This window comes from Pelobates fuscus, chromosome 4, assembly GCF_036172605.1.
Source record: "Pelobates fuscus isolate aPelFus1 chromosome 4, aPelFus1.pri, whole genome shotgun sequence".
Classification (NCBI taxonomy): Eukaryota; Metazoa; Chordata; class Amphibia; order Anura; family Pelobatidae; genus Pelobates; species Pelobates fuscus.
In genome coordinates this window covers 217,323,184-217,349,248 of record NC_086320.1, presented here as the reverse complement: position 1 = coordinate 217,349,248, position 26,065 = coordinate 217,323,184, and the positions used below count along the sequence as shown (strand labels likewise).

At 35.9% G+C, this 26,065-nt stretch overlaps 1 protein-coding gene across 1 annotated transcript; it reads left to right on the top strand.

The window, feature by feature from the left end:
• The first annotated feature begins 8,182 nt into the window (after nucleotides 1-8,182).
• IRX2 (iroquois homeobox 2) lies at nucleotides 8,183-14,559 on the top strand. Its single transcript, XM_063450587.1, has 5 exons — nucleotides 8,183-8,784; nucleotides 10,411-10,816; nucleotides 11,861-12,565; nucleotides 13,224-13,291; nucleotides 13,935-14,559. Exons 1-4 carry the CDS (start codon nucleotides 8,548-8,550, stop codon nucleotides 13,265-13,267), a joined length of 1,392 nt encoding a protein of 463 aa, XP_063306657.1. The 5' UTR covers nucleotides 8,183-8,547; the 3' UTR covers nucleotides 13,268-13,291; nucleotides 13,935-14,559.
• Nucleotides 14,560-26,065: the final 11,506 nt, after the last annotated feature.

Below are 26,065 nucleotides of genomic sequence, written 5' to 3'. Positions count from 1 at the left end.
CTTACTACTGTTTAGATTATTTACTTTTATAATTCAAGGCTAACGGGTTTATTCACTAAAATGTGAATTGTGTGAATTTTAGGTCACAATAGCAAAATAAAAATAATGACCAAAATCCTCCAAGTCAGCTATGTTTTTAGTTTGGCTATTTTACAGATTTGCCTGCTTGTCACAGCAATGATTTCACCTCCATTGTATATTAAAACCTCCTAATCTATCTGTAATGCTAACCAGGAGGTGTGAAAACAGTTGGAAAGCAATTATCTAGCAGAGTGGTAGTGACTTGAGATCAAACTTACAAATTGGGCAACAGTAGCTTAGATGGAAAAATTAAAATCACCTGAATTGGAGATATTCTTTTCAACTAAGCTATTTTCACTTATATTTGGCTATCAGAGCACAGTGACTTACTGTTTAGTGAATAAATCCCTACCTCTTAAGTCATCTGTTATGGTTGCCCCAGGTTAGCTGAGGGTTGGACCGTAGAAAAGATGCTCCTAGCGCTCACCAAGGACCATCAGCACCCCACCAGACACCATAAGTACTGCAGACCCCACGAACCGCCGCTGCTTAATCTGGGGTCTCGCGTCTCCTACCCACCCTGGACCTACAACAAGGCTCCAGGTTCCAGTGGGTGAACTTTTCTTCCTTCTGAGAGCGAAGCAGGAGGGTCAAGGAGAACTGGTTCAATGAGCACACAGGACTTTCTTATATACACATTTCTCCACAAGGTTACCACCCACGTGGACCTTGTGGAACACAGGACACAAAGTTACAACAGCCAATCATCAAAGTATTGTACAGTCAGACACTCCCAGCTAAGGCACACAAACCCTCCCCTCTGCCTGTGATACAATTAACAAACACAATGGGCTAACTTAATTACCACAGGCAGAAAATATACAGATGTTTACCCAAAACAACAACACATCCCTGGATAGCTCTGATCTGGGCGAACAACATATCCAAAAATCACCCAGATCAGAGCAGGGGTTCCCAAATTCCATGGAAGTCATATTTGACCGACCGCAAGCATGGTTTTCATGCCCAACACAGTTCTATAGAATTAGGCTGTGCGGTCACTCTATTTCACATAGTTCAAATGCAGTTCGAATGCACCCGTTCGTGTAAATAGCCAGAGTTAAAGTTGTGTTCGAATTGTCAAACACTGTTCGACTCCCGCCGAAGCGTCGAAGTTCCAGAGAAGGTAAGGTTCAGCGGTGTTCATGCCGTCGCATGTCCGATTTGAGTTCCATGAACTCAACGGCAAAACACAGCTGACTGTGTTCGACTGAACAAGATGGCCGCCGCCACGTGTTTGACTATACGAACGGCGACTAGCCAGCCGTTCGTCAATTAGCTTGCGGTTAACCACAGCTTCTGGGAGGTAAATTGGCTGCACACTCCACTTGCGTGTGGTCCGGCTGTTCGGTAGTTCGAAGTTCCACTTCGACCACTTTGACAGTTTAAAGGGGCATTGTGCCAAGTCTCAATATGCTCCAATAATGTTCTAAAGGGCAATACACCCCAGGGCCATAGTCATAGGGCAGGAGGCTGGCAATCAGGCTCCTCCAAAAGCCAGTGGCAAAGGGCAGTTTGTCACATCATCTATAACATTGGTGTCCCATGTTGATCAAGCACATTACAGGGGAAACGCGTCCAGAGGAGATTGAAAGGACTTCTCTTTTTCGTTTGGGTTGTATTTATTATATCACAGTAAGTGTTTAATACATTAGGTGTATAAGCATACCTGTTGAGTCCTATAGCTTTGTTTTCTGAAAAGATACAGCTTTTAAAAAGAGGGTAGTGCTACTCTAAATTAGGCACAGCTCTGTTTTATGTATAAAAACTCAGATGGGCAAATTTAAACATTTTACCTTGCATTCTGCTTCTGTATTTCATATAGAAAAAAATGTGTTAAAAAAAAGGCACAAAAGTTTCACTACCTTTGGTATACACACTATTGTGGTTCACATGTTATTATTAGTCTTGCACTATTGAATATGTTTTCTGTTTTATTTTATGTTATATAAGAGATTATGTATGCCCCTATTACAGAAAAAAAGGGGGTAAGTTCACTAAACTTTTTTTAATTTTTTAATTTTAATACTCTACTTATATATTTTGAGCTTAATTTCCAGAACATAAATACACCAGCTTGTTCAGTTCAGTTACAGTGTGTTTTAAAATGATGTATTCAAATGTACCAGGGGCATATTATTTTATTTAGTTGTTTACTAACATTTCTGCAACAAAACAGCTTCTACAAATATAACTTTATAGATTGTATTTAATATAAAAATGACTCTTTATTTTTCAATTAAGAAGTACATGGATCTAGATTTAAAAAAATAACTGTTAGCCTTTGTTATGTATAAGGCAAGGCCAGTGTCTCTAGAGTAGTTTCTTTGCAACAGGTGCACCCTAGTGTCAAGAGTGCTGAAAGGTGTACTCAGAGCAGGCAGCTGCCTGGAGTTTGGGCTCCATTCAATTTATAAACTAAAAAGCAGTTGAGGTGTTTAAAAAAAAAAAAAACACTTATGCAGTATTGAAAAAAAAAGCATACACATTAATTATATAGCATTTTGTGATCTCAGAAGTAGTATTGAAATAGTCAGCTTCTAGTACACTGTATGCTTTGAATATTGCTAAATAATAGTAACACATTAAATCCAAATAATGAACTAATTAATACATAATTATTCATCAGAAAAAAAATCAAAGGTGGGATTTAAACGTCAGCAGTCCTTACACACCAAATATAATGAAACTAGAACCTTAAATCGTCATTTAAACAGGTTAATGAAATGTTTTATTAGAGATATATGAGCTATGTTGGAGGAATGTTAATAATAATTACTATGCATTAAATGAAACACTCTGTAGGCAGTTTGTGAAAATGGGTGGGTTTAAGGATCTGGACCTCTTTCCATCTCCCAAAAGGGTTTAATAGTCACCAAACATTTCCATCCCACAACATCAATCTATTCATACAATAAGACAAATAAAGGCATTCATTATATAGAAATAAAACTCCCAGGAAAGTGCAATAAATATTTTTTCTTAAAAAGACAAAATAGTTTACAAATTTCCTATAATCATGTTATTCTCTTCTGAACAATACCTAATGTACTTATATAACCTTGACAGTGATAAAAATCAGATCCTTAAAAACACACAAAGAAACAGGGGCTTCAGACTAATCCTCTGCAGATGCTTTCTGCCTACAAGTCCCATAATTCCTTTCTAGCCAATGAATGGCAGAGAATCATGGGAATTGCAGTTCAAAAACTTCTGTTCCCTGCAGTTTGACACGCCTAATTAAGCTGTCTGTTACAATTGGTAGACTTTTCATGAAAATGCTCCCTGTTTTCAACATTGTAAAAATGTAGCAAGAACTATTTTGTAACAAGTAGTTACATGTATTCAATTTTAAAAGGGTAAAATCTAATCCAAAAAATTTAGAAATTCGATTAAGCTCTTGGTAGCCATTAAAACAGAAATAATAGTAAATCCTATTATCAAACTATCAAAGTTAGAACTTTACACCAAACTAGCTGAAGGCGATAGATAGATAGATAGATAGATAGATAGATAGATAGATAGATAGATAGATAGATAGATAGATAGATAGATAGATAGATAGATAGATAGATAGATAGATAGATAGATAGATAGATAGATAGATAGATAGATAGATAGATAGATAGATAGACAGACAGACAGACAGACAGACAGACAGACAGACAGACAGACAGACAGACAGACAGACAGACAGACAGACAGACAGACAGACAGACAGACAGACAGACAGACAGACAGACAGACAGACAGACAGACAGACAGACAGACAGACAGACAGACAGACAGACAGACAGACAGACAGACAGACAGACAGAGAGAGAGAGAGAGAGAGAGAGAGAGAGAGAGAGAGAGATTTTTATTTTTTTAAACGCTATTACAAATTAACAATCTGGGTTTAACTTAAAAGTGTGTAAAGTCTGTAGGCTGGAAGAAAAACAAAATTATATATATATATACATTTCAAGAGGCTGTGACTGTATGATTGCCAGATGAGCTCCTTAAAATTAGGAGATGTTTAGCCAACTGTGTTTGTAATAAATAAGTAAAACAACACACTGAAAGTCTGCACTTATAATGTGCTAGTTTGGAAATCTCTCTAAAACCATTGCCACAGCGCCCTCTCCCACAAGTATTGAGTATTGCCGCTGCTATGCGTTTCAGTAACTAAACCACATTGTTTATGAATAGACTACGGCAACAGCGCGTTCTAAACGTTAATCTAAGCAATTATATGTTTTAAGCGATGTCCTTATTTACACGAAGTCTTTAGGGAGCCTATCGCCTAAATTTTAATGAGAACTGACTTACAAATATAAGGCCAACGCAGCTGACCTAGGGAAAAAAAATAGAGAACTGCTTAAAGTGGGATTTTTTTTTCCTAACTCGGCTATTTTAATCTTTTTCCCCCCCAAGTGTATTGGCAACTCATCGCTTAGTGAATCTACCTCCATAATGCTGGAGAATAATCCTCTGTCAGTGATGGATATCCCTGATCTCAATCAGTGGCGTGTACCCCGATCATATCGCAGTATTTTTCACTGATGAAATCAGAGAACTCCACAATATTGTTAACAGGCATTTAAAGGAAAGTTTCCCAGTGTATCTGGTCTGAAACTGTCCATACATCAAAGGAGAGAAGTAATATTACACAGATGGAACAGGAACATCTGCTAGTGATTGATACACTACAGTAAAATGATTTGAAGTCATAAATACTGCCAATAAAGCCTGTGTGCCTCAATGACATGGTTTGTCCAATTTGTATATTAACTGAAGTATAACCGTTGTCATTTGTAGAATAAATTACTCCGTAATATCGTTTTATGTTCAATGTGATATCTCAGGTCGGTGTATATTAGTTTATTAATGTTTCATTCACACAGGTAACTTATCATTGGAAGCAATTGAGCTGTGATTAACGCTATTTTCTAATACCATTTATTTTGGCTTAGAGACGGATTGTGACTAAATATCCCTGTGTTGTAAGCCTCTAATTGTTCGCCTTTGTAATGTGATAGAATGATGATGGAGAGTGTAGTGGCTATAAAAGTTTGTAGAGAAAAATAGAAGAGTATTCTTTGTGGCACAAAACGTGGGCTGTATTTTCTGTAATATATCTACCTTCCTATTAAGCTCTCTATGATTATTATATATATATATATATATATATATATATATATATATATATATATATATATATATATATATATATATATAAACACACATCTATATTAGCGAGAGAACTCAATATATATTAACAAATAGAAATATATACATTTGCATAGATAGATAGAGCCCTAATTATTAATAGACATTTGTGAGCCTTTAACAAGCTTTGAGCAATAAAAAACGTCAATGTGATCACATATAATGCAGTATAGAACTTACTGCATTTTACAAAAAAATAATAAATAATATAAATAATAATAATATAAAAATAATTCTCAATACTACTACTTCTACGTATTGTAAGAGTTATATTAATAGCAATAAAAATCTCTGATTATCGCTAGCTAGCTCCAAAAACTTTATATTCTAAACTTCTCCACTTAAACACAAGCAGTGATATTATCAGTTGTGCCCGAGAACTGCCGGTTTGAATGAGTTATTTTCTCAAAAGACATGAAAAAAGCACGATATTTATTCATCGTCTCGTTTTCTTGCCCCCCTCCTAAAAAAAAAATGAAAGTTACTTCAAAGAAATTCTCTTATATGCGAGATGTTTTTATTTTTTTTATTTTATTTTATTTTTCCATTAATTCAAAAACAAGTAATAATATACATATCTTGACCTATTTTTCTTCAAAACTTGCCGATTATTGCTGGTTTCTTATGGCATGCAAATGTGTAAAGATAATAATTATAACTGTTGTGAAATATACAGTATATCGCTGAATAACATTCTAAATTATTCTATAAACACAGGTGAGTAAATAGAATTTTACATTGTAGCATCTATCTATCTACCGCTTGAACTATTTTTTTTTTTTTTTAAATAAATCTCAAGAGCCTTTGTCTTGTTAAACTGTGGGTCTTAATACAATATATTTTTAACCAACACAGACTGTGAGAATAGCATTTACCCTAATCACATACACTCGCTGACCTAATGTAAACAAGCCTAGCATTGTATTCCTGACATCATTGCCATCACTAATTATTAAAGAGGAGTCACTGGAAGTAACCAAAGCTCTCGGGAGAAATATATCCTAGAAGCTCAGAGAACCTATATTTTTACAGGTAGAAGGGGTTAACTATATTATTTAGGACGCGTGTAAACTCCACTGATGTTTTGTGGCAATTTCCCTCAATTGATTTAGCTGTCCAAACCTGATGTCTGGAGCTTTAAGGCTAAAGACTAATATATGATTAAAACTTTTAGACAAAGAGAAATGTTTTATTCAGCTGGCCTGGTATTGATTCTATCACAAATGCACTTAAATAGAAATGTGTAGAGCACAGGAAACATACTTGTCTTTGAAGATTTGATCTTGATTTTAAACAATAACGAAAATTAGACAGGTGACTAAAGACAGCCATCCCTCTGTGGTATGTACTAAGATTACCATTTCATAAGGAGACTGTCCTTACAAGTAGGGTGATCTTCAATAAACTAGTTGACTATTAGTACATCTCTTGTTTTATTTTTTGAAAAGTGCACCCCCTACAGGTCAAATACTATATTATTATTATTTTTTTCCTGTGAATAGGTTTCATTTTCAGTAATTCCTTGCCCTCATTTTTAAGGAAGAAAAGTGAATTTTATTACGTTATCACATATAGAAAACATATATACATAATCCTTATCTGTGTTTGAAGAAATGCTGCTCAGATCTCCAGAGTTGTACATTATCTGACTATCTGCTGTGCTTGTGATTCAATGTATTGCTCTTGGCAAAGATATTTGAAATAAAACAATACACCTCTCAATGATCTTGAAACTAATTCCATTTAGAATGTGCGTTTAGTTTAATCCCCGGATCTAGGCCAGCCTGCAAAGGAACAATTCCTAAAATGCCTCAATGATAGCTGCTTGTCATTTGCTAATAGAATCTTGTTTTGTGGACTATTCCTGTCCATCTACATTAGAAATGGGGTCATGCTACGGATTGTGCTTTACTTGCAGCTAACCTGTTTTGGAGAAGTCAGGCGTATGGAGGTGACAATGCTCAAAGGTCTTAATACAGCTAGAAGTGGGAGCACAAGGTGACAGAGGGATGATTAGGAAAAGTATAGACAAGCTGTCTCCCTGTTCTATTATTCACCTCATACTGAGACTGCCACGCTGCAAAAAGCAGAACATGGAAACTCACTGGAAAAATGTATATATATAGTATGCTCTCTCTCTCTCTCATGTGTGTGTACTATATTCATTATATATTGTTATATGGACTGCTAAACTCACTATGCACATCCAACGGTTATGGAGCTATCTGTGGGAATTCCCTTGAATTATATTTACATAAATAGAATTATATTCCTTTAATATATTCACACATAGTATAACAGTGTTACTGCACACACACATGCCCCACATGTATATATACGTGTAGCTAAATATCAAGACATATACATACTTCAAATCGGGTGTGTATATGCTGTATCTGAGTATATATGTACACATACGAAGGTATCATTAGATATAAAGACTGTGCTCAAACAGTATGGCCATTGCATTATAACTTTGCTATAATTGGAGAGACGGATAGACAGACAGATATGTTACTAATATCTAAATGTGCAGGATCAGTAGTGAATGTGCCATCTCTTCTCTGCAAGTGCTAACTGGCAAATGGAGACAGAAGAATACTTACATTACAAAGCCAGCCTGGCCCCCTCCTCCCCTCTCTCCCTCTCTTCCTTGACAAGCAGGGTAGGAGGAGGAGGTTTGAGGGAGGTGGCTGACTCTGGATATGCAGATGGCATAGCAGTGATGGGCAGCTCCCTGAAAAAAAAAAAACTCCAGCTCTCCTTCTTCCTTAACTCCTTTACCTCCTCCTCCTTCACACCCACCCACTCACCAAACAACACCCTCCTCCCTGAGAAAAAAAAAGTAAAGAAAAAAAAAAAAAAAAGAAAAAAAAAAGCTCCCCTGCTCACAGGCTCTCGGGGAGCTGGCTGGCTGGCTGCTCGGGCTCCATATGCAGCAGCAGGCACTGTCCTGATCACCTAGAGCTCGTCCACTCCATGATCAGCTGCTCCCCTCCATCTCACCCACTCACCCTCACACTGGATTTATACCTGTCCATGATCACACACCTACCGCACTGCACTCCGGCTGCTGGGGTACCCAGAGGGGAGGGGTGGAGGCAGCTCACTTTTATTTCCTTGCATGAGTGAAGAGAGCAACGAGCAGGCAGAGCTGAGAGAGAATAGGAGCAGGAGCTGTCTTTATTGACATCACCCCTCACCCCCTCCCTGCTCCCTCTGTAACCCAGCCAGCCCGGGCGATCCACACCTGCAATGTCCTATCCTCAGGGTTACCTCTACCAGCCCCCCGGCTCCCTGGCTCTCTACCCCTGTCCGGCTTATGGAGCTTCGGCGCTGGCCGCCCCCAGGAGCGAGGAGCTGGCCAGGTCTTCATCCGGCTCCGCTTTCAGCCCTTACCCGGGATCTGCCGCCTTCAGCGCCCAGGCGGCCACAGGTTTCAGCAGCCCCCTGCAATACTCCAGCGAGCCGGGAGGATTCCCCTCCTACATGGTGAGTGAGTGCTCCCTGCTCCCCGGCCCCTCAACTCGGTGAGGGCTAGTTACTTTATAGCCCCCTCCTCCTGCACACACCATTCTCACACTCTGAGTGAGCCTAAAATAAGATATACATTCACATATCCTCAAATACTTTTCATTTCACATTATTTTCTATTTACATTTTTATTCAGTGTGTGCAACAATTTGAACTTATTATACGTGCTTATGTATGTAATATATATATATATATATATATATATATATATATATATATATTATATATACTGACTAATATAAAGAGACAATCTGTAATGTGTACAATACTTACTTTTACAGGACGTCACTCTATATATATATATCACCTTTCATAACAAATGTATAATATATTTATATATATATATTGCCAGCACGGCAATTTGAATTCTTGTTAATTCATCGTTTATTTAAAAATTACCAGATCCCTCGTGTTGCGATAGGTTTTTAGAATTATTTACCAGCGAAAAGCAACATATATCACGTGTAAAACGTTTAATACAAAAAAAACAAATATATTTTGCCAAGTACAAATGTAGCTGGGATTAAGCACTGTTCGTCTATCGATTCCCTTCGTTATTTTGTTATCTTTTTATTTTTTTAAGCTTTATTTTTTTAAACTTTTAAGAATTCGTTAGTAAATAGCATCTGATGTTCCGTTTTTAACAATGTTGCTATTGTATTTTTTCAATGTATTTAACATGTATTGATACAGTGTTGTCATTGTGCGAGAAGTGTGAATATTGTTGCTGAGGTTATATTTAAGTGCTCATTGGGCGAACTTTGCAAGCAAAATAATTGTAGGTTTTATCTCTGTAAATGTTTGGATTTTCACACTTTAAAGGTTAATGACACAATTAAACACTGCTCTCTAGTTAAACGTATCCTCGCTTTATTGGGGGTCTGAACACGTTTTTAAGTACTTTATGGTGCTAACAAATGAGAAGAGATGTGTCCAATAACTGTGGTCGTGTACAACTGATCGAGTTCTTAGGGGATATCTTTAACTTGCTCACATTATGCAGACTTAAATAAAGGCAATTTGAACGTTAAAGAGCGAATTAAAATGCAAATTGCATGCTATTTGAACAATTCGAAGTCATGCATATCTTCTGATTTGCAAATTGGATTTACAATGCATTAGACGAGTGAATTGCTCCAAGATGGCATTGTTATATTTTCAGCCACAGAATAAAGGAACTGATTTCTTTTGAAGCTCTTCAGTAATCTTCAGAATGTACAAACTACCTATAGACAAAGAACAATACAACACCTACAAAGATAAACCGTTTTCTCATTACAAACGATTTTTTTTTTTTTTTTTTATTGCATGATAATGGGTTTATTTTATTTACAAGTGCTATTTGTGGAGGTTTTTTTTTGTGGTTAACAGATTCCCTTGTTTTATAATATAATATAATGCAAATGTAAAAAGTGGAGAAAACATTAAACGTTTAAGCTTAAAAAAAAGTGTATTTTACACTTGTAAGTGTTTGGTCAATGCATCGAAATTTTAATATCATGTACATGTCACACACTCCTAAAATAAGCATTTGCTATGTCAGTATTAATATTCGCTTAATGGGTATAATTCTTTCATTTACAGGGATCCCCTTATGATGCCCACACAACTGGCATGGCTGGGGCAATTAGCTACCACCCGTATGGTAGTCCGGCTTACCCATACCAACTCAACGACCCAGCTTACAGGAAAAATGCCACCAGGGATGCTACTGCCACGTTGAAGGCCTGGCTGCAGGAACACAGGAAGAACCCTTACCCTACCAAGGGGGAGAAGATCATGTTGGCCATCATCACCAAAATGACCCTCACTCAGGTCTCCACCTGGTTTGCTAATGCCAGGAGGAGGCTCAAGAAGGAGAACAAGATGACCTGGGCACCTCGAAATAAAAGCGAGGATGAAGATGAAGATGATGGAGATGGTGAAAGAGGGAAAGAAGACCATTCAGACAAGGTCCAAGATAGCAACGAGACGTCAGCAGAAGATGAAGGTGAGTCAGGCTTGTTTTTACAAAGAGCAGGCCGGGAAATTCTACCAGGAGAATGTAGAACACTCAGCAAACAGGCCCCAACTATTCAAACTGCAGCTCCTTATACTGAACTCTCAGGCTTACTTTACTGCAATTATGACTGCAGAATTTACTGGAGAGTTACAGTTTGTTATCAAACTTTATATCAGGTTTAGGGATATTTTAATTGAATATTTAATGAATCTTCTGTGCAATTTAGGGTTGGGCAAATCCCTTGCTATCTTAACAGCATGCTGGTGTTGTGGAACAAATACAAGATCTTGCATGCATATAATATAAATATATGATGACTAATATAAAGAGACAATATGTAATATGTGCAATACCTTTACTGGATGCCAATCTATATTTTTCACCTTTCATAACAAATGTATAATATCAAAGCCAATATGTTATGGCAAAATATTGCAATTTACAGTAACTTACTATACAGTAATATGGTATGAAAGGTTACAATGTAAACTAGTATATTAGATATAACTTAGAATGCATTCAAATATATATTTTAGTATATCATTTAATACGATGAAGTGTTACATCCAGCACTCTTGCTTATTTTATATTTTTCTGTATATTAAAAAAATATTATTATTATAATTATTATTACTATTATTATTTTTATTATGTGCTTACTATGGTTATTGAAGATTAATCGAAAGAGAAATGCCATGGCCAAATGCAAAAATATAAATGACAAATGTATTAAGCACATTTGTGGGGCACACTTGCAAAAGGGGAGCAATCACCATGGCAACCAGTGGAATGTACCCACTGGTTTCACCGGTTTTCGAACTTTGCTCCAAACGTTGCTCTTTATACATACTCAAAACTGTATGAGTACATGCAGAGTATTATAAAAGAGTATGTATAAACGTGTGTATATTTCCATGTATTGCACACACATTCATTAAACACGTGTGAATTCTATACATGTTGGGGTGGGGGGGGTTATCTGTGCAGTTTTTGTGACAATTGCCCTTGACCTTGTGCTGTGGTATTTTCTAGGTATTAGTTTGCACGTAGACTCCATGACCGATCACTCGTGTTCCGCCGAATCGGACGGTGAGAAGTTGCCCTGCCGATCTGGGGATCATCTCTGTGAATCGGGGACCGAATCTAAGGACAAGTATGAGGATGATGAAGACGATGAAGAGGTTGATGACGAAGACAGGGGGGTCCCCTCTGCTAAATCTGTGACGTCATCTCCTCTAACTGGGGTAGAAGCACCTCTCCTCAGCCACCACCAGCACGACGGCAGCCCTAGAATCTTAAACAAGGCCTCTTTGGACAATAGGATTTCTCCCGGATCTCAGACTCCAGCCAAACCCAAACTCTGGTCACTGGCCGAAATTGCCACTTCGGACCTAAAACATCAGAATATCAGTCCAAGTTGTCCACCCCCTACTTTGTCCTCAGCCCCCTCCTCATCAGCATCGCACAGCTCGGCATACCCTTCATCCTCCATTCTGGGAAGGCATATTTACTACACATCGCCTTTTTATAGCAATTATACAAACTATGGGAATTTCAATGCTCTTCAAAGTCAAGGGATACTGCGATATAATTCGACAGTGGCGACTTCGAACGAGGGACTTAACCAAACGGTTCTCACCAGCACCTCTCTGCACAAACACCCCAGTGACTCAATAAAAAGTGTCAGCACTCAGCTCGAACAGCACTACAGGGCGAATAACTATGAATCCAAAAAAGGTACGAGTTTAGTAAAATATCTATTGTTAAAATAGTTAATGGGGTTTGGCATTGCTTTGACAGTGAAGGGGTTAAATAAAACACCGAATTACAGCGATTTGACCACATTGCAGAATTTAGGCCAAAATATGTGATTTGGAAAATTTCGCCAACTTGGCTCAATTATAGTCACAGCGTGGAGATGGTGTATAGGCTAAATTTAACAATTCGGTTTTCTTTTCACCATCATTCGCTGTTCAGTAATACATTCTCATTTCGAACTCTTGTAGGAACAAACATGTTTTAAAATAGGGAACAATAATTGTTGGGTTTTTTCAAGTTTTTATTTTATTGTTTTTATTTTGTATTGTATTATTATTTTTTTCCTCTTTTTTTTTTTTTTTTTTTTTTTGCTTTTCCCCAGCTGAACAGATTTGGTTTATTAATTAGCTGTGTGTGTTTTAGGTTAATTGAACCTGAAAAATTCGATTAACCCGTTGAGTTAACATATGGTGTGAAAGACACAAGGTGGCACTGAAAGGGGTTAAGGAAAGCGTGGTCGATTAAATGGGGCTTTTAAATCTTGTGTCTGTGTGAATTTAGCCCATTGGAGAATTGGAACATATAATCTAGTTAGCTAGCTGTGTCCTGTGACTAACTGACGGTTATATTTTGACAGATCCCACTGAAGTCTGCACAGTAGGAATACAACCATACCTATAGATGTGCAATCAGACAGCAATGCAAGTAAGTGAGAACACTATCTATTGCCTGCCTATGGTCATCTGAGACCAAAATCGAAACAAATTAGGTAGCCATAAATTCCCTTATATACCATTTATTGCTTCATTACCTGGAAATCTGGTGTAAAAGTCAATTAGAATCCCAGATGTCTATCATTATTAAACAGCTAATATACAACCTCATTATTTCATAAAAAAAGAATAAAAAATCTATTTTTTAAAATGTCTTTAATCATATCACAAAGGACAGTCACCCATAAGCAAAATGTAGATTTATGACGTCTTTTCATGTAAAACCCTGTTGAATGACCAACACTTTGCTACTCACCCTTAGGTTTAATTTTTTTAATCTTACTGCTTTTGAGACAGTTATTATGGTTGTATTAGAAAACAGATCTAATAATTCTTATTTAGGTCAGTTTTAAAACACCTTTTTAGTTCGATTACAAATGTGTTTATAATTTATACATTGTGTGTGTGTGTGTGTACATGTGTATTATTATATTTATATAATATATAATATTACACATATATTACACATATTATATAATGTCTGTGTGACTGTGATCAAGCATTCCAAACTGTATACATAGTAGTGTTATTGTGCAAGGATTTTTAGTGATTTTGGTTTTTTCCTTGATTCACAGGCAGGTGTCACAATTGCTTTGAAAAAAAGTCAGCAAGCCATCATCTCTCCCTCAGCTAATAAGTATTACAACAAATATCTAAATCCGGATCACATCGTGTGCCACTGTATAAAGGAAGATACACAGAGCACTATTAAATCTACAGACTCCTTTAAAAAAAATTAAAGAGGTTCCCTTTGACATATGTGAATTTATTGGTATAGTATAGTTGACCATGTATATTTGTGACTTTTTTTTTTTTGCAAACAATCTGTTTTTCTCAGGATATCTTGACTTGATTACTTCATTGCCACTATAGGTGTTATGATAGAATTTATTATAAATGAATGCAAAGAAGAGGGACACAAAAAAAAAAAAAAACTATTTGGAAAATATGTATACAATAGAGATAATAATTGTGATTCATGAACTGGAGTACTTAAAATATGGGAGGAAAAAAAACAAAAAAACAACAAAAAGCAGATTTGATATTTATTTTTTTAATGATATAAAAGCTTCTAGTAATTTATGCAAGTTGTATTGCAATGAAATTCGAAACATTTTTTGTAAATAAACTCTGCCTGGTTTTTATTTGGAAACGAAATATGACATTTATTAAATTTATTGTCAACGAGTATTCTCTACTAATTTATATTCTAAATTGTAAATAAACACAAAACAGTATGACAATTGACAAGCACCGCGTTTTACTCTCTCCTGTATAGTTTATGTTTCAATTAATGTGTGTGTATGTGTGTGTGAGTGTATAATATATATATATATCATTTATTTTTTTTTTTATATTTTTACATTTTTATTTAAATTCATATTTTTTTTTTTTATACACACATTTATAATTTATAAATATGGATTATCCTATCTGGAAGATAAATGCTGGTATTTATACACACATAAAGAGAATCGCTCAGTGTCCTGCATAGCTAGTGAGAATACCCTGTAGCCATGTGTGTAAACGCTTTGAATCAGTCACCAGGAAGGCATAATAGTACTGACACTGTATGGTCTCTAAACAAGGCAGGGGCACTCTCTGTATGGGTGACATCTCTTGATACCTTGCACAAATAATGTGTTGCAGCTTCTAAAAGAAGAAGGTTAAAAAAAAAAAAAACACACACACACAAAAAAAAAAACCCCTACGATTTATTTCCCACAAAGATAAATTGAGTGAATATAGCATACGGTAATACAACAAGAATAATAGCTTCTTAGATTGCCCTTTAATCAATCATACACTTATTTTTCAAGAGCCTCATCTATTTTATTCGGTGATTAATATTGTTCTAGCGTGCGGGCATTATTAGATCCCAGCAGGGGAGATCCTGTGTGCTTTTAGAAGCAGTGGAATGGTCAGTCGGGGTTCATTATGGGCTGATATTGAACAATTTATAAAATCTTGTCTAAACATCTGCCAACTCAGATAGGCCGGTGAGCGTGAAGATGGGAAATTGCTGGACCAGTTGATATTGACAAACAGATCTCTCTCCAGTGGCCTTTTGTGCAGAGAAAATGACTGGCCTTTTGCTCCAGTCTTGTTAAAAAGGGCATTTGAAAGTGATCCTTAATTCTTCAGTTATCAGCACACTGGCTGTATAGAGCTTAAAACACTGTTATTCTAAAGGATATTACAGAAAAGCACATGAGTGTGTGTAATATATATATATATATATATATATTTATATATATATATATATATATATATAAAATCGGTTTTATATATGTGAAATCACACTGACAAATAAAAGATCTTGTAATTTTTCTTATTAAAAAAATAATTTTACCAGAAGCATAAGTGCTCACAATGATTTAAGGGGAGGATAACAGAAATCCCACGATGACTGCATACAATGGCTGTACTTGCTAAAGGAAATACAATTATTTTGTTTTCCTAATTAGGGCTAGCATTATAAGAAGAACTTTAGACATTTACTGTTTGGGGAAGAGTAATAGTAAAATTGTAGGATTCCATTGATTTGTATTTGAATTCGCTTATTATTATTCCAATCATTATAACTCCGTTGGTTAACACATTAAGCAGTCTAGGAAGATAATTGATCTATTTTTTTTTCTATTTACAGTTCCCACCAGGAATGACACTTTATGTAATTAAGAGACTTATTCCAATTAAATTATGGGAATTTTTGCCACGTATTTACTTTAGCTCAACAGCAGAACAACATATTTAGTTATTTACCATAGTGTGGTCTACTCGCTAAACAGTGATTTATGTTTGTAAAATATTGCATTTGCAAAATGTCAGTGAGAATCAATCTTATAAACTGGGTTTCAATTCGCTGTAATTCACTGTATAGTGTAAGAATTTTAAGACTAGGCGAGGTGGGGATTTTTATTCTATTTCTGAATTTTTGGGCCAAGGCGGTTTTCAAGTCTCCAAAACCTATTGCTTGGGGGCTTATTCACTAAACTCCGGATTGCAGCGATTTGGCAAAAGGAAGCAAGATGTAACTAAACTGAGTTTGAAAAAGATTTCCAATTTATTTATTTTTTTTGCCTAAAATGTAGTACTCTAATTTAAATTTTCAAAGTTTTGTGAATGCACCCCTCATTTGCATATCTAAAATGACACTTCAATGCAGAGTCTCTGGGAAAACGAGGGTTCTGATTGAGCCCCAGTAAACATCTCTGAGACAGTGACAGAGAGGCTGATTGTTGGGGCTGGTGAGGTCTTAATCTCAGGTGGGATCCCTTTGGGGAATGGGAGAGGTGTCAGAATAGAACCAGAGGCTCTGCCCGCCCAGGAATGTCTCTGGGTCTCAGCCTTCAAATGGCAACATCCTGAACTCCATAATTATTGTTTCTGGAAAGCTTCTCAGAAAAGTGAGAACATCCCACCTTTGTCTGAGGAACACATTTAATTTCGGGAAATAGTTGGGAAGATCTAAGAAGATAATGACACATACCATCGACTTGAAGGTGTGCTGGATTCACTTACCTGGGGAGGTCTCACTTTCAGCCTCTTTTATTTAAATTAACCTCTTCGTGGCATGGGCCTGCACGAATCCCTTGATATAATAGCAGTTTGGCAAATCACCTTCATGACTGAGTTAAAGTGTTCTATCAGGAATAATGGTAATGTGACCTATATTTTTGGTACCTTTAAGCCCCCTCCCCCCCCCTCCAAATAAAAAAAAACAAAACAAAACAAAAAAAAACCTTACATAGATACTGGGGGTTGGGGGCAGCTAATTGTGTACAATATATAGCAATATACACGTATAGATTGTGCATGGATAGTTATCGATACAAAGTGATTATCTGCCAAGGACTTAATGGACTAAGCAGCATATTAAAAGTAGAGGGAAGCCCTCTGCCACCCACGCCACTCACAATCCATTCTATATTTTACTATTTTAATACAAAAGACAAAGAGCTTGACATTTATACATTGTCACCCTTCCATTAAGAGAAGCAGAATACTCTGATAAATATGAACTGCAAAGAGAACGTGTTACACCAGCAAGTTAACATAACCCTGAAACATGTCAAAACAGAATTTTTTTTCTTTCTGAAGTAATAGCTTTTGGCCTTACACTTTTTGGGGCCTTCGACTGAGTTGTTTTATTGCAAATCCATCCACCCATCCACCCATTCATCATTTCCCCTAAAATCCTAAAATTGTAGAAATGACATTAAATTATATAGTGTCATTATATATATATATATATATATATATATATATATATATATATATATATATATATATATATATATATATATATATATATATATATATATATATATAATTTCTAATCTTGTATATAAAAGGCACATATATATACACACACTAGTGTAATTTCTACAATTTGATCATGTTTTCTTGCCACAACTAATTAAATTCTCACCTCACCACATGGTCCTATTCACTAAACAGCGAACAGTAGTGAAATGTCAAATGATTTGAAACATTTAGGCCGAACACAAACGACCTAGAAAACTAAAATCTCAGTTCTTCATCTTTTCTTTTTTTAACTCTGCATTTTTGGCCAGTCTATAGTTAAGTTCAAACTACTGCTTATTGAATAGGTCACTAAACACAAGGGCACAAAAATACTAAGAGACATATGAGACAAAGACAAGATAAAGGGACAATGGAGTCAAATCACTGAATAGTGACAAGTGATAGCATGAACAAACTAGCAACATTTAGGACAACAAAGTTGCTTGAAAAAGAAACCCCACAATTAAGTTGAGTCCAGTTCATTTCTCAATGACAAGTCCCCACAACTGTTTATTTAATATTTAGTGTCTCTTTAAGAATATGTAGCTCCAAATAAGTTACAAATAGCTACTGTCTTTGAAATGCTGTACTGCACACATTGAGTGGATGCTCAGTGTTAAATTGCTAGTAATGAAAGCTGATAGAATGTTTGGTAACATTTAACCACCTCTACCGGTTGTACCTTCTCTGTATCTAACATAATGGAACATGATCATGAGCTGATCCACAGCTTTGAAATGCTGGCCAGTGAATTCCTTGACAAACTAATGAACACAGTGTCAAAAATAAACACTTTTGAAATATAACAATTAGTATAAACATTGGCAGTTGGTCCCATTGATTTTAACCTAATTATTTCTGACAGTCATCAAGGGTACAACACAAAAGCACATTTACCGAGTGATTGACAATTTGTTGTATGTATAACTCTTTATAAATTATTAATCTCTACCGTCAACAACGGTGTTATAATCGTACTGAGTGCTCGAAATGAATATTTTTTTCTTGCCATAATTATTTCACATCACATTGTAATGTCACAGATAATTTAATTAGGTCCATGCTTTGATATACTTTTTTTTTTTTTTTTTTTTTATCATGTGCAGCCTTATATACAAGATTAGAAATGCCTTTTTATTGAATCCATCATTAATAATTATTTCACAGAAAGGGATATAAGTAAAATAAAAAAAAATAAATAAATAAAAAACACACGGTTCTCTGGTCGAATTAACAAAAAAAAAAAAAAAAAACGATTAATGCTTGCTGTGCAATAATTATTTAAAGACCAGCAGATTCTAGATTTATAAAATACGACACACACACACAGGAGTTTTTCAAGATCAAAAGAGAACACATATTGACCTCTGACATTTATAATCAGTAGAATAATACGACCTGGTTTACATTACAGAAAATACTCCACTTATAATTTATTAGAGGCAGAGCAGGGTGTAAATTAAGATGCTCTTTTTGTATCTGGTTTTAATAACCTGATATATTGCATGATTGCAGTGTAGATTAACATTATAAGGACACGCTGTAAAAGTTCTTTACATTGTGTAAAAAGGATAAGACATTATTAAAAAAATATTAATTGGGTGATAATGGTAGCACTTGTATGTACTCATTTTCAAAACACAAAGTACAGAGGCAAGCATGAAAACAAACAACTTAATTATATGTTAACATTAGAGGAACTAAATCATAATGCATCCTGAATGAGCTAAAGTCCCAGGGAGATTAGCAATTCAGACAAGTTGTACATTTAATGATATCCCAGACCTAGATTCAATGAAAGATGGAGAGACACTGGGTTAAGAGGACTTGAAAAATATTCCAGTTTAATATTATTACTGTGGGGGAAGAATGCATCAAGTCTGTTTTCCTTTTATTCGATGCATTTTCATTTTGAAGATAGATAGAATGTATTTTGCTATTAGGAAATTAGCATTCAAGCTGAGGACCCAAGGGGTTAATTTTAACGCTTTAATTAGGAAAAGTGTAATTAACATAGCTCTGAGCGTTTTACTACTGGGTCTAAGGCTGGTTGGAGCTTGAAAACATTTATTGAAGATTGGCTTGATTTTACTCATTTAAAAATAAAATTAAAAAAAAATATATATTTTTTTAATGTTGTTTCAAATTCTCTTCCTAGTTAAGATCAAGCAGTGGGTGCTACGTTTGTTTAAAATAATGTGATTGTATTCATTTCGCAAGTGTGATTAACAGTTTGAGTGCCAGACGTGCCCAACACATCGCAAATACTAATGGACAGTATTTAAAGAAAAATACAAGCATAAGTAATTAGCAAGAAACCTTTTTATGTGACCAAAGGAATTGCACAGAGTAATTGAGGGTGACAGCTCTGACATCATCGAGTGAACTTTTTCACACAAGTGAAAGACGTTTGCAGATTATATACAATTTGTCACATTAAAGGAAACACAGCCTGCTCACAAACACAAACAGTTAACTTAACGGCAACAGGTCAAAAGTACAGACTAATTGGGAACGAATGTCACCCCACCACAAATCTCCCCACATCAATACATTCTATAAAAACGCTCTGATTGCCGTGACTTGCAGCAGGCTGCACTTTGAAGGGTTAAAATTGTGCAGAGATCCTTAACTTTACTTACATTGTTTAACTGCTACAGTGCTTTCTTCATTCTCCTTATACAGGGTTTTATTGTCAACCCATTGGGATTATCTTGTTTATGCTTGGTGTAAAAATGAATGAATAAAAATAAATACACAACTAATTAAATAAATGAATAATAACAAATATATATATATATATATATATATATATATATATATATATATATATATATATATATATATATATATATATATATATATATATATAGCATAGGGGTTAAATGACTAAATAGTGAATTGGTGATGACAGGACAAGCCACTTAGTACAAAACATCAACTTTGTCAAATGGAATTTTTTGTAACTAATATTTTGACCTGTATTCTGCAGTTAGGTTGTCAACTATACTGAACTAAAAAAACGATCTGCATAGTTTAACCTAAAATAGCAAAGCCTTAACTATGGGACGTTTTATCAGCAATTTGAATCTACATTTTGCAATTCAGCTTTCGATTCATCACAATTCTGAGCTTAGCTTTGTGCAGCTGTACAAAAAGACAAGTTGCATTGGTATTAGAGTCATTATTAGAGCAGGTATTCCGGCTGCATATTATGCTGTAAATCATGATCTAACAAACAAGGAACAATTAGCGTGCTAGGTCAGAATCTTTTATTTTCAATTCATTAAAGTCTCATGCTCTGAATAAATTCACATTCATTGAAAGGAAACAGCCCTTTCCCACTAGCAGGTCGTGATTCTTTCTAGTGGAATAGCATGATTGGTATTTGCTAGCCCACTGGGCTTGTATGTTCTGCTGTGCTTTAAGGCAAACATTTAATAGGGAAAATCGTGCATATAATTTGGCAATGCTATTTCCAAATACTATAATTGCTGTGTGCAGCTCAGTCACATGTCTAATAACATTGCAAACTAATACATTATTAATTCCATATAGGTAAAGGAGGCCATATATGAAGGCCAGTCTCAGATGATTAGTGCCAGAGATGTGAAAGGTGTAAAACACAGGTAAGATAGGAGGAGAGCTGTTCTGTATGTTCCTCTCATTAGCACTAATCATCTCTCCATTAGAGATCACTGGAGTCTGTCTATGGCTTTCCTTCCTGATCTGTTACTTTTTTTGCCATACACATTACATTTCTGTCATGCTTTGCAGCAGAACACGATATCCCCAAAGAGAGAGGAAAATATCCTGACAGCAACCATTAGTTAAAAGTTCAATGAATAAACCTCTTGCACAACAGCATCAGGACTAATTAAGATTCTGTTTAGCAGCCCCTGCATGGAATGTTAATGTAGCTTTGACTAACTAGAAGTAAACAAGGGAAAAGTGCATTTTAAGTGGAATGTAGGGGTGATAACATCTCTCACTTCTTGCTGCCCAAGTCTGTTACAAAGTCATTATCTCGAGTTACCAAAGATGTACTTCATTTACAGAGGATATGGACCAGCATGGACCCGAGCCTTACAAAGTCAATATTCTCCAAGGACTGAATGCTGAATTAAACCACTATCTGTGGCTCTGAAACGTTTTATTTTTTGCAGGTACCCGTTACTTGGACAAATATAGCCAGGATTCAGAAGGCAGATTAGTATCTATTGCTGGCGTCTCAGCACAAAATCCCTGAAGGCGTTTTGACCCTTTGAAGTTTCTTCTATTTTGCTTACACAGAAGTTTACATGATTAAGTCAGGTTTTTACAAGGCTCAACAAGGCAAATTTAATCACCTCGAAACACTCAACACCAAGAAAAAAAAAAAAAAAAACTACAACAGTTGTCCTGCTCATTTAGCAGTCACAGACATACAAGAGGCAAGCATGTGTGATGAAGAACTGGAAATTAGAAAGGGAAAAAACAAACTTGTAATATCCAGGGCAGCAGTAAAGCACTGATCACACAGAATAAAGATAGAAGCTGATTTGAGATGGGAATGGTAATTGCTACAGGGGAGTTAGGGCAGTGGTAAATGCAATGCTGACATTTAATTGAATGATGAATTCCACAAGGGTAACACAATTGCAAAAATTATAATGAAGGGTTTCATATTGGTTATTGAAAAATGCCTTCAGATCGGATAGATGCAAAGCTGCAGCAATTGCTCATTGGTCCATTGAAGTAGCATACATTGTCACTACAGCAGCACTACTCAGGACAGGCCTAGATAAATGGAAATCAGGGCTAAAGTGAAACATTCATTCCTTCCACACGTATAACGGGTCCACTTTAATGGATTAAAATGTTAAATTTTTGGGACCAATTTTGAGAACAGACTTTGAACACCCTAAACTAGTGAATCCCCTACAACTGTAGTAATTTAGCGGTACAACACACAAGAAGGATTTGGGATATTTTTTTTTTTATATAGACAACAAACTAGGCAACAATGTACAAGGTCAATCATGAGTTGCAAAGGCTACTAAGGTATTGTCATTTATTAAAGGGGGCATTAATTCTGAGGATGAAAATATGATTTTACCTCTTTATTAATCACTGGTATGACGATTACACCTTGAATATGCTGTGCAGTTTTGAATATTTGTTCTAAAGAAGGATATTATGGCACCTGAAAATGTGCAGAAGTAGGCTACAAAATTAATAAAAGGGCTGAAGCATTTTAGTTATAAAAAATGGTAACAAGTTTAAATAAGTTTAGAAAAAGAGGGCCTCAGAGAGGATATGATAACATTATACAAATACAAATATATCTAGGGCCAGTACAAACCAATGTCTAGAAATCTATTCATAAACAAAACTATACATAGGGCACAAGGTCATGCGTTCAGACTGGAAGAAAAGAGATTTAGACTAAGGCAAAGGAAAAGTTTTTTTGTTTTTTTTTACAGTAAGCACAATAAGGATGTGGAATTTTCTGCCTGAAGAGGTGGTTTTATCAGAGACTGCACAGATGTTTAGACCGCAACTGGATGAATACTTGCAAAAACATAGCATTAAGGGATATAATTTTTTATATGTGGGATAATAGCTTCTTGATCCAAGGTGAGATCTGATTGCCACTCTGGGGTCCAGATTTAATATTTGACTAGTTTATTGCAAAATTGGAAAGCGCTTCAAACTGGGTTTTCAGCCTTCTTCGGCATCAACAGCAAAAACAGATTTGAAAAAAGCTGAACTTGATGAACATGTGTCTCTTTAGCCTATGTAACTATATACACTGAACAAAATTATAAATGCAACACTTTTGTTTTTGCCCCCATTTTTCATGAGCTGAACTCAAAGATCTAAGACTTTTTTTCTATGTATACAAAAGCCTATTTTGTCCCCCTGAGGAAGTACATTTTAGATTGTAAGCTCGCTTGGGCAGGGCCCGGTTCATCTACTGTTTAAGTATGTCAATCACGTTCTGTTTACCTATTGTACAAAACTGCTGGATATGTTAGTGCTATATAAATAATTGTAATTGTACATTTTCATGGCAGTTCACAGATAACTGATGAATTTGAATTACATTACTACTGAAACTCCATGACAAATTCAATAAACATTCCCCATTCAGATTTTGACATTGATTTGTGAAACATAAGATAGTCATCTTAGTATTGATTTAACCCCTTTCCTCTTAACCCTCTGTATGCATCAGAAATGTACTAAGGAACTTTTCCTTACACGTTGAACAGAATCTTTTGTAGGCCAACATACTGTGGCTATAATCTACTAGGGAAGTGGCAATAGGAAAGGGGGGCTTTGAGCACAGCACAGTGTTTTTTTTTGCAGGCTGCAGTGCTTAATATTTAAAATGCCTGGTTTTGGTAAATGTGAATTATGCCCATATATGAAGATGTTTACATCCTTTTGGCAATTTATGTTGCCACATTTCGAAAAATGGCATCAGTTCATTAGAAAGAGCCAGATGTTGAACCGATTTTATTTATCTAATCCTGTAACATCTCCTATATCTAAAATATTTTGTAAATCTCTATATTAATTTGTTTAGATAATCTCTTGTTTCAAATCCATGATTTGCTGCTTTTTAATTTAAAGAATTCTGCAGTAATGAGTTATCTGAATGTTTAATGGTAGGATGCAGCAAAGGATGATCTATTTGTTAATGTCAGTGGTTATGATTAAAGGGACACTATAGTCACCAGAACAACTACAGCATATTGAATTTGTTCTGGTGAGTAGAATCATTACCTTCAGACTTTTTGCTGTAAACACTGTCTTTTCAGAGAAAATACAGTGTTTACATTACAGCCTAGTGATAACTTCACTGACCACTCATCAGATGGCTGTTAGAGATCCTTCCTGGGTCATGGCTACCTAAAATGCATCCAAACATTCAGTGCTGGCTCTGCCCCTGATCTGCCTCTTTGTCAGTCTCAGCCAATCCTATGGAGAGTTACAGCTTCAGGCTTGAATACAGTAAGATTTTTACAATATTTATGGAGGCATGAGAGGCCCAGGGGGGCTATATGGTGGTGTTAACACTATAGGGTCAGGAATACGTTTGTGTTTCTGACCTTATAGTGATCCTTTAATATAATATTTGTGGTGTTCAAACATTATTTTAAACATAGGAGAAGATTTATTCAAGTGTTCTGTTCTAAAATGTGTTCTAGAAACGTAAATGGTGAGGGGTCACAAATGGAATTTGCCTGCAGGTTCCACTGGTTTCAGTGGAACTGTATTACTTTAGACCAGAACACTTAGACTAGCAAAGAGGTGAAATTTGGCTTGTAAAACATGACTTTAATGGTCCCAATCTTCTTTACAGGAGCAGGAGATCTTTGACAATCTTTATTTGGATTTTTCATGAAATACTGTACAAGTGAAAGAAGGGACAAGAATATTAGACATTGGACATTAGTGAGCCATGGAAGCAATAACCGTGCAATCAGTTTACAACAATGAAGTGGATCCATGGAACCTTAGAGAACCTGGCTACTATAACACAATATAAAGTGTTTATAGGAGGATAGGAATACTAGCTGTGATTTACTATGGTAATACGCCTGAACATAATCATTCTTATTCCCCTTCAGCCTTGTTTCGTCTTTCCATCTTCTAGCTTCTTTCTATAATTATTGATTAGATTTTGCTAATATGACCTTTCTGTTATCTAGAACACTCAACAAAGACATTTAAGGTAATATCCCTGTTGTCACATCAAGAATCCTTCACATACTCAATGCTTGGAGAAGAACGGGCCATTTAGAGCAGGACTATGCAAGAAAAGACACTATGATGTCTGCACTCTGAGTTGCACAATGTGGCAAACTACTTTGCTTGGAGAGGAACTCCTTACAGACACGACCTTCCCAGGTGCCTGAGAGTAATATATGAACCTGGGAGATCTATGAGGGCACGGGGAGCCTTTATTTACAAAGGAAGCAATAAAACCAGAAATGAGCAGACCGGACGCTATGTCAGGCAGTCTTATAGTCAGGGCTGTACGCGAGCGAGCGAGGAGGAGTGAGGTCAAGAGTCAAGCCGAATCTCAGAAGCCAAGATATCCACGAATAGTTAGCAGGATGTTTCCAGGCCAAAGGTCGGAGACAAGAAGAGTGGTCAGGGTCAAAGCCAAAAGTCAGAAGCCAAGTTTTACCAGGGATCAGGAATCAGGAACGAGGAACAAGAACCAAGATCAGGAACAAGAATCAGAAACCAGGAACAAGAACCAAAATCCGGAACAAGAACCAGTAAAATAAAATCAGAAACCAGGGTGCAAGGAGACTTGGACAAACACTGACCAAGTGTAGTGCTTGGGTATTTCTAGGGAGAGCTGACCCCCCAAGATTGGCCCCCGACCCCCTGA

What these genes read in the sequence shown, in the direction of transcription:
- IRX2 (XM_063450587.1), top strand. Translation starts at nt 8,548, where the DNA reads ATGTCCTATCCTCAGGGTTACCTCTACCAGCCCCCCGGCTCCCTGGCT. An exon ending in GACGTCAGCAGAAGATGAAG is followed by an intron (nt 10,817 to 11,860) that starts GTGAGTCAGGCT and finishes GGTATTTTCTAG; the next exon opens with GTATTAGTTTGCACGTAGAC. An exon ending in TAACTATGAATCCAAAAAAG is followed by an intron (nt 12,566 to 13,223) that starts GTACGAGTTTAG and finishes ATATTTTGACAG; the next exon opens with ATCCCACTGAAGTCTGCACA.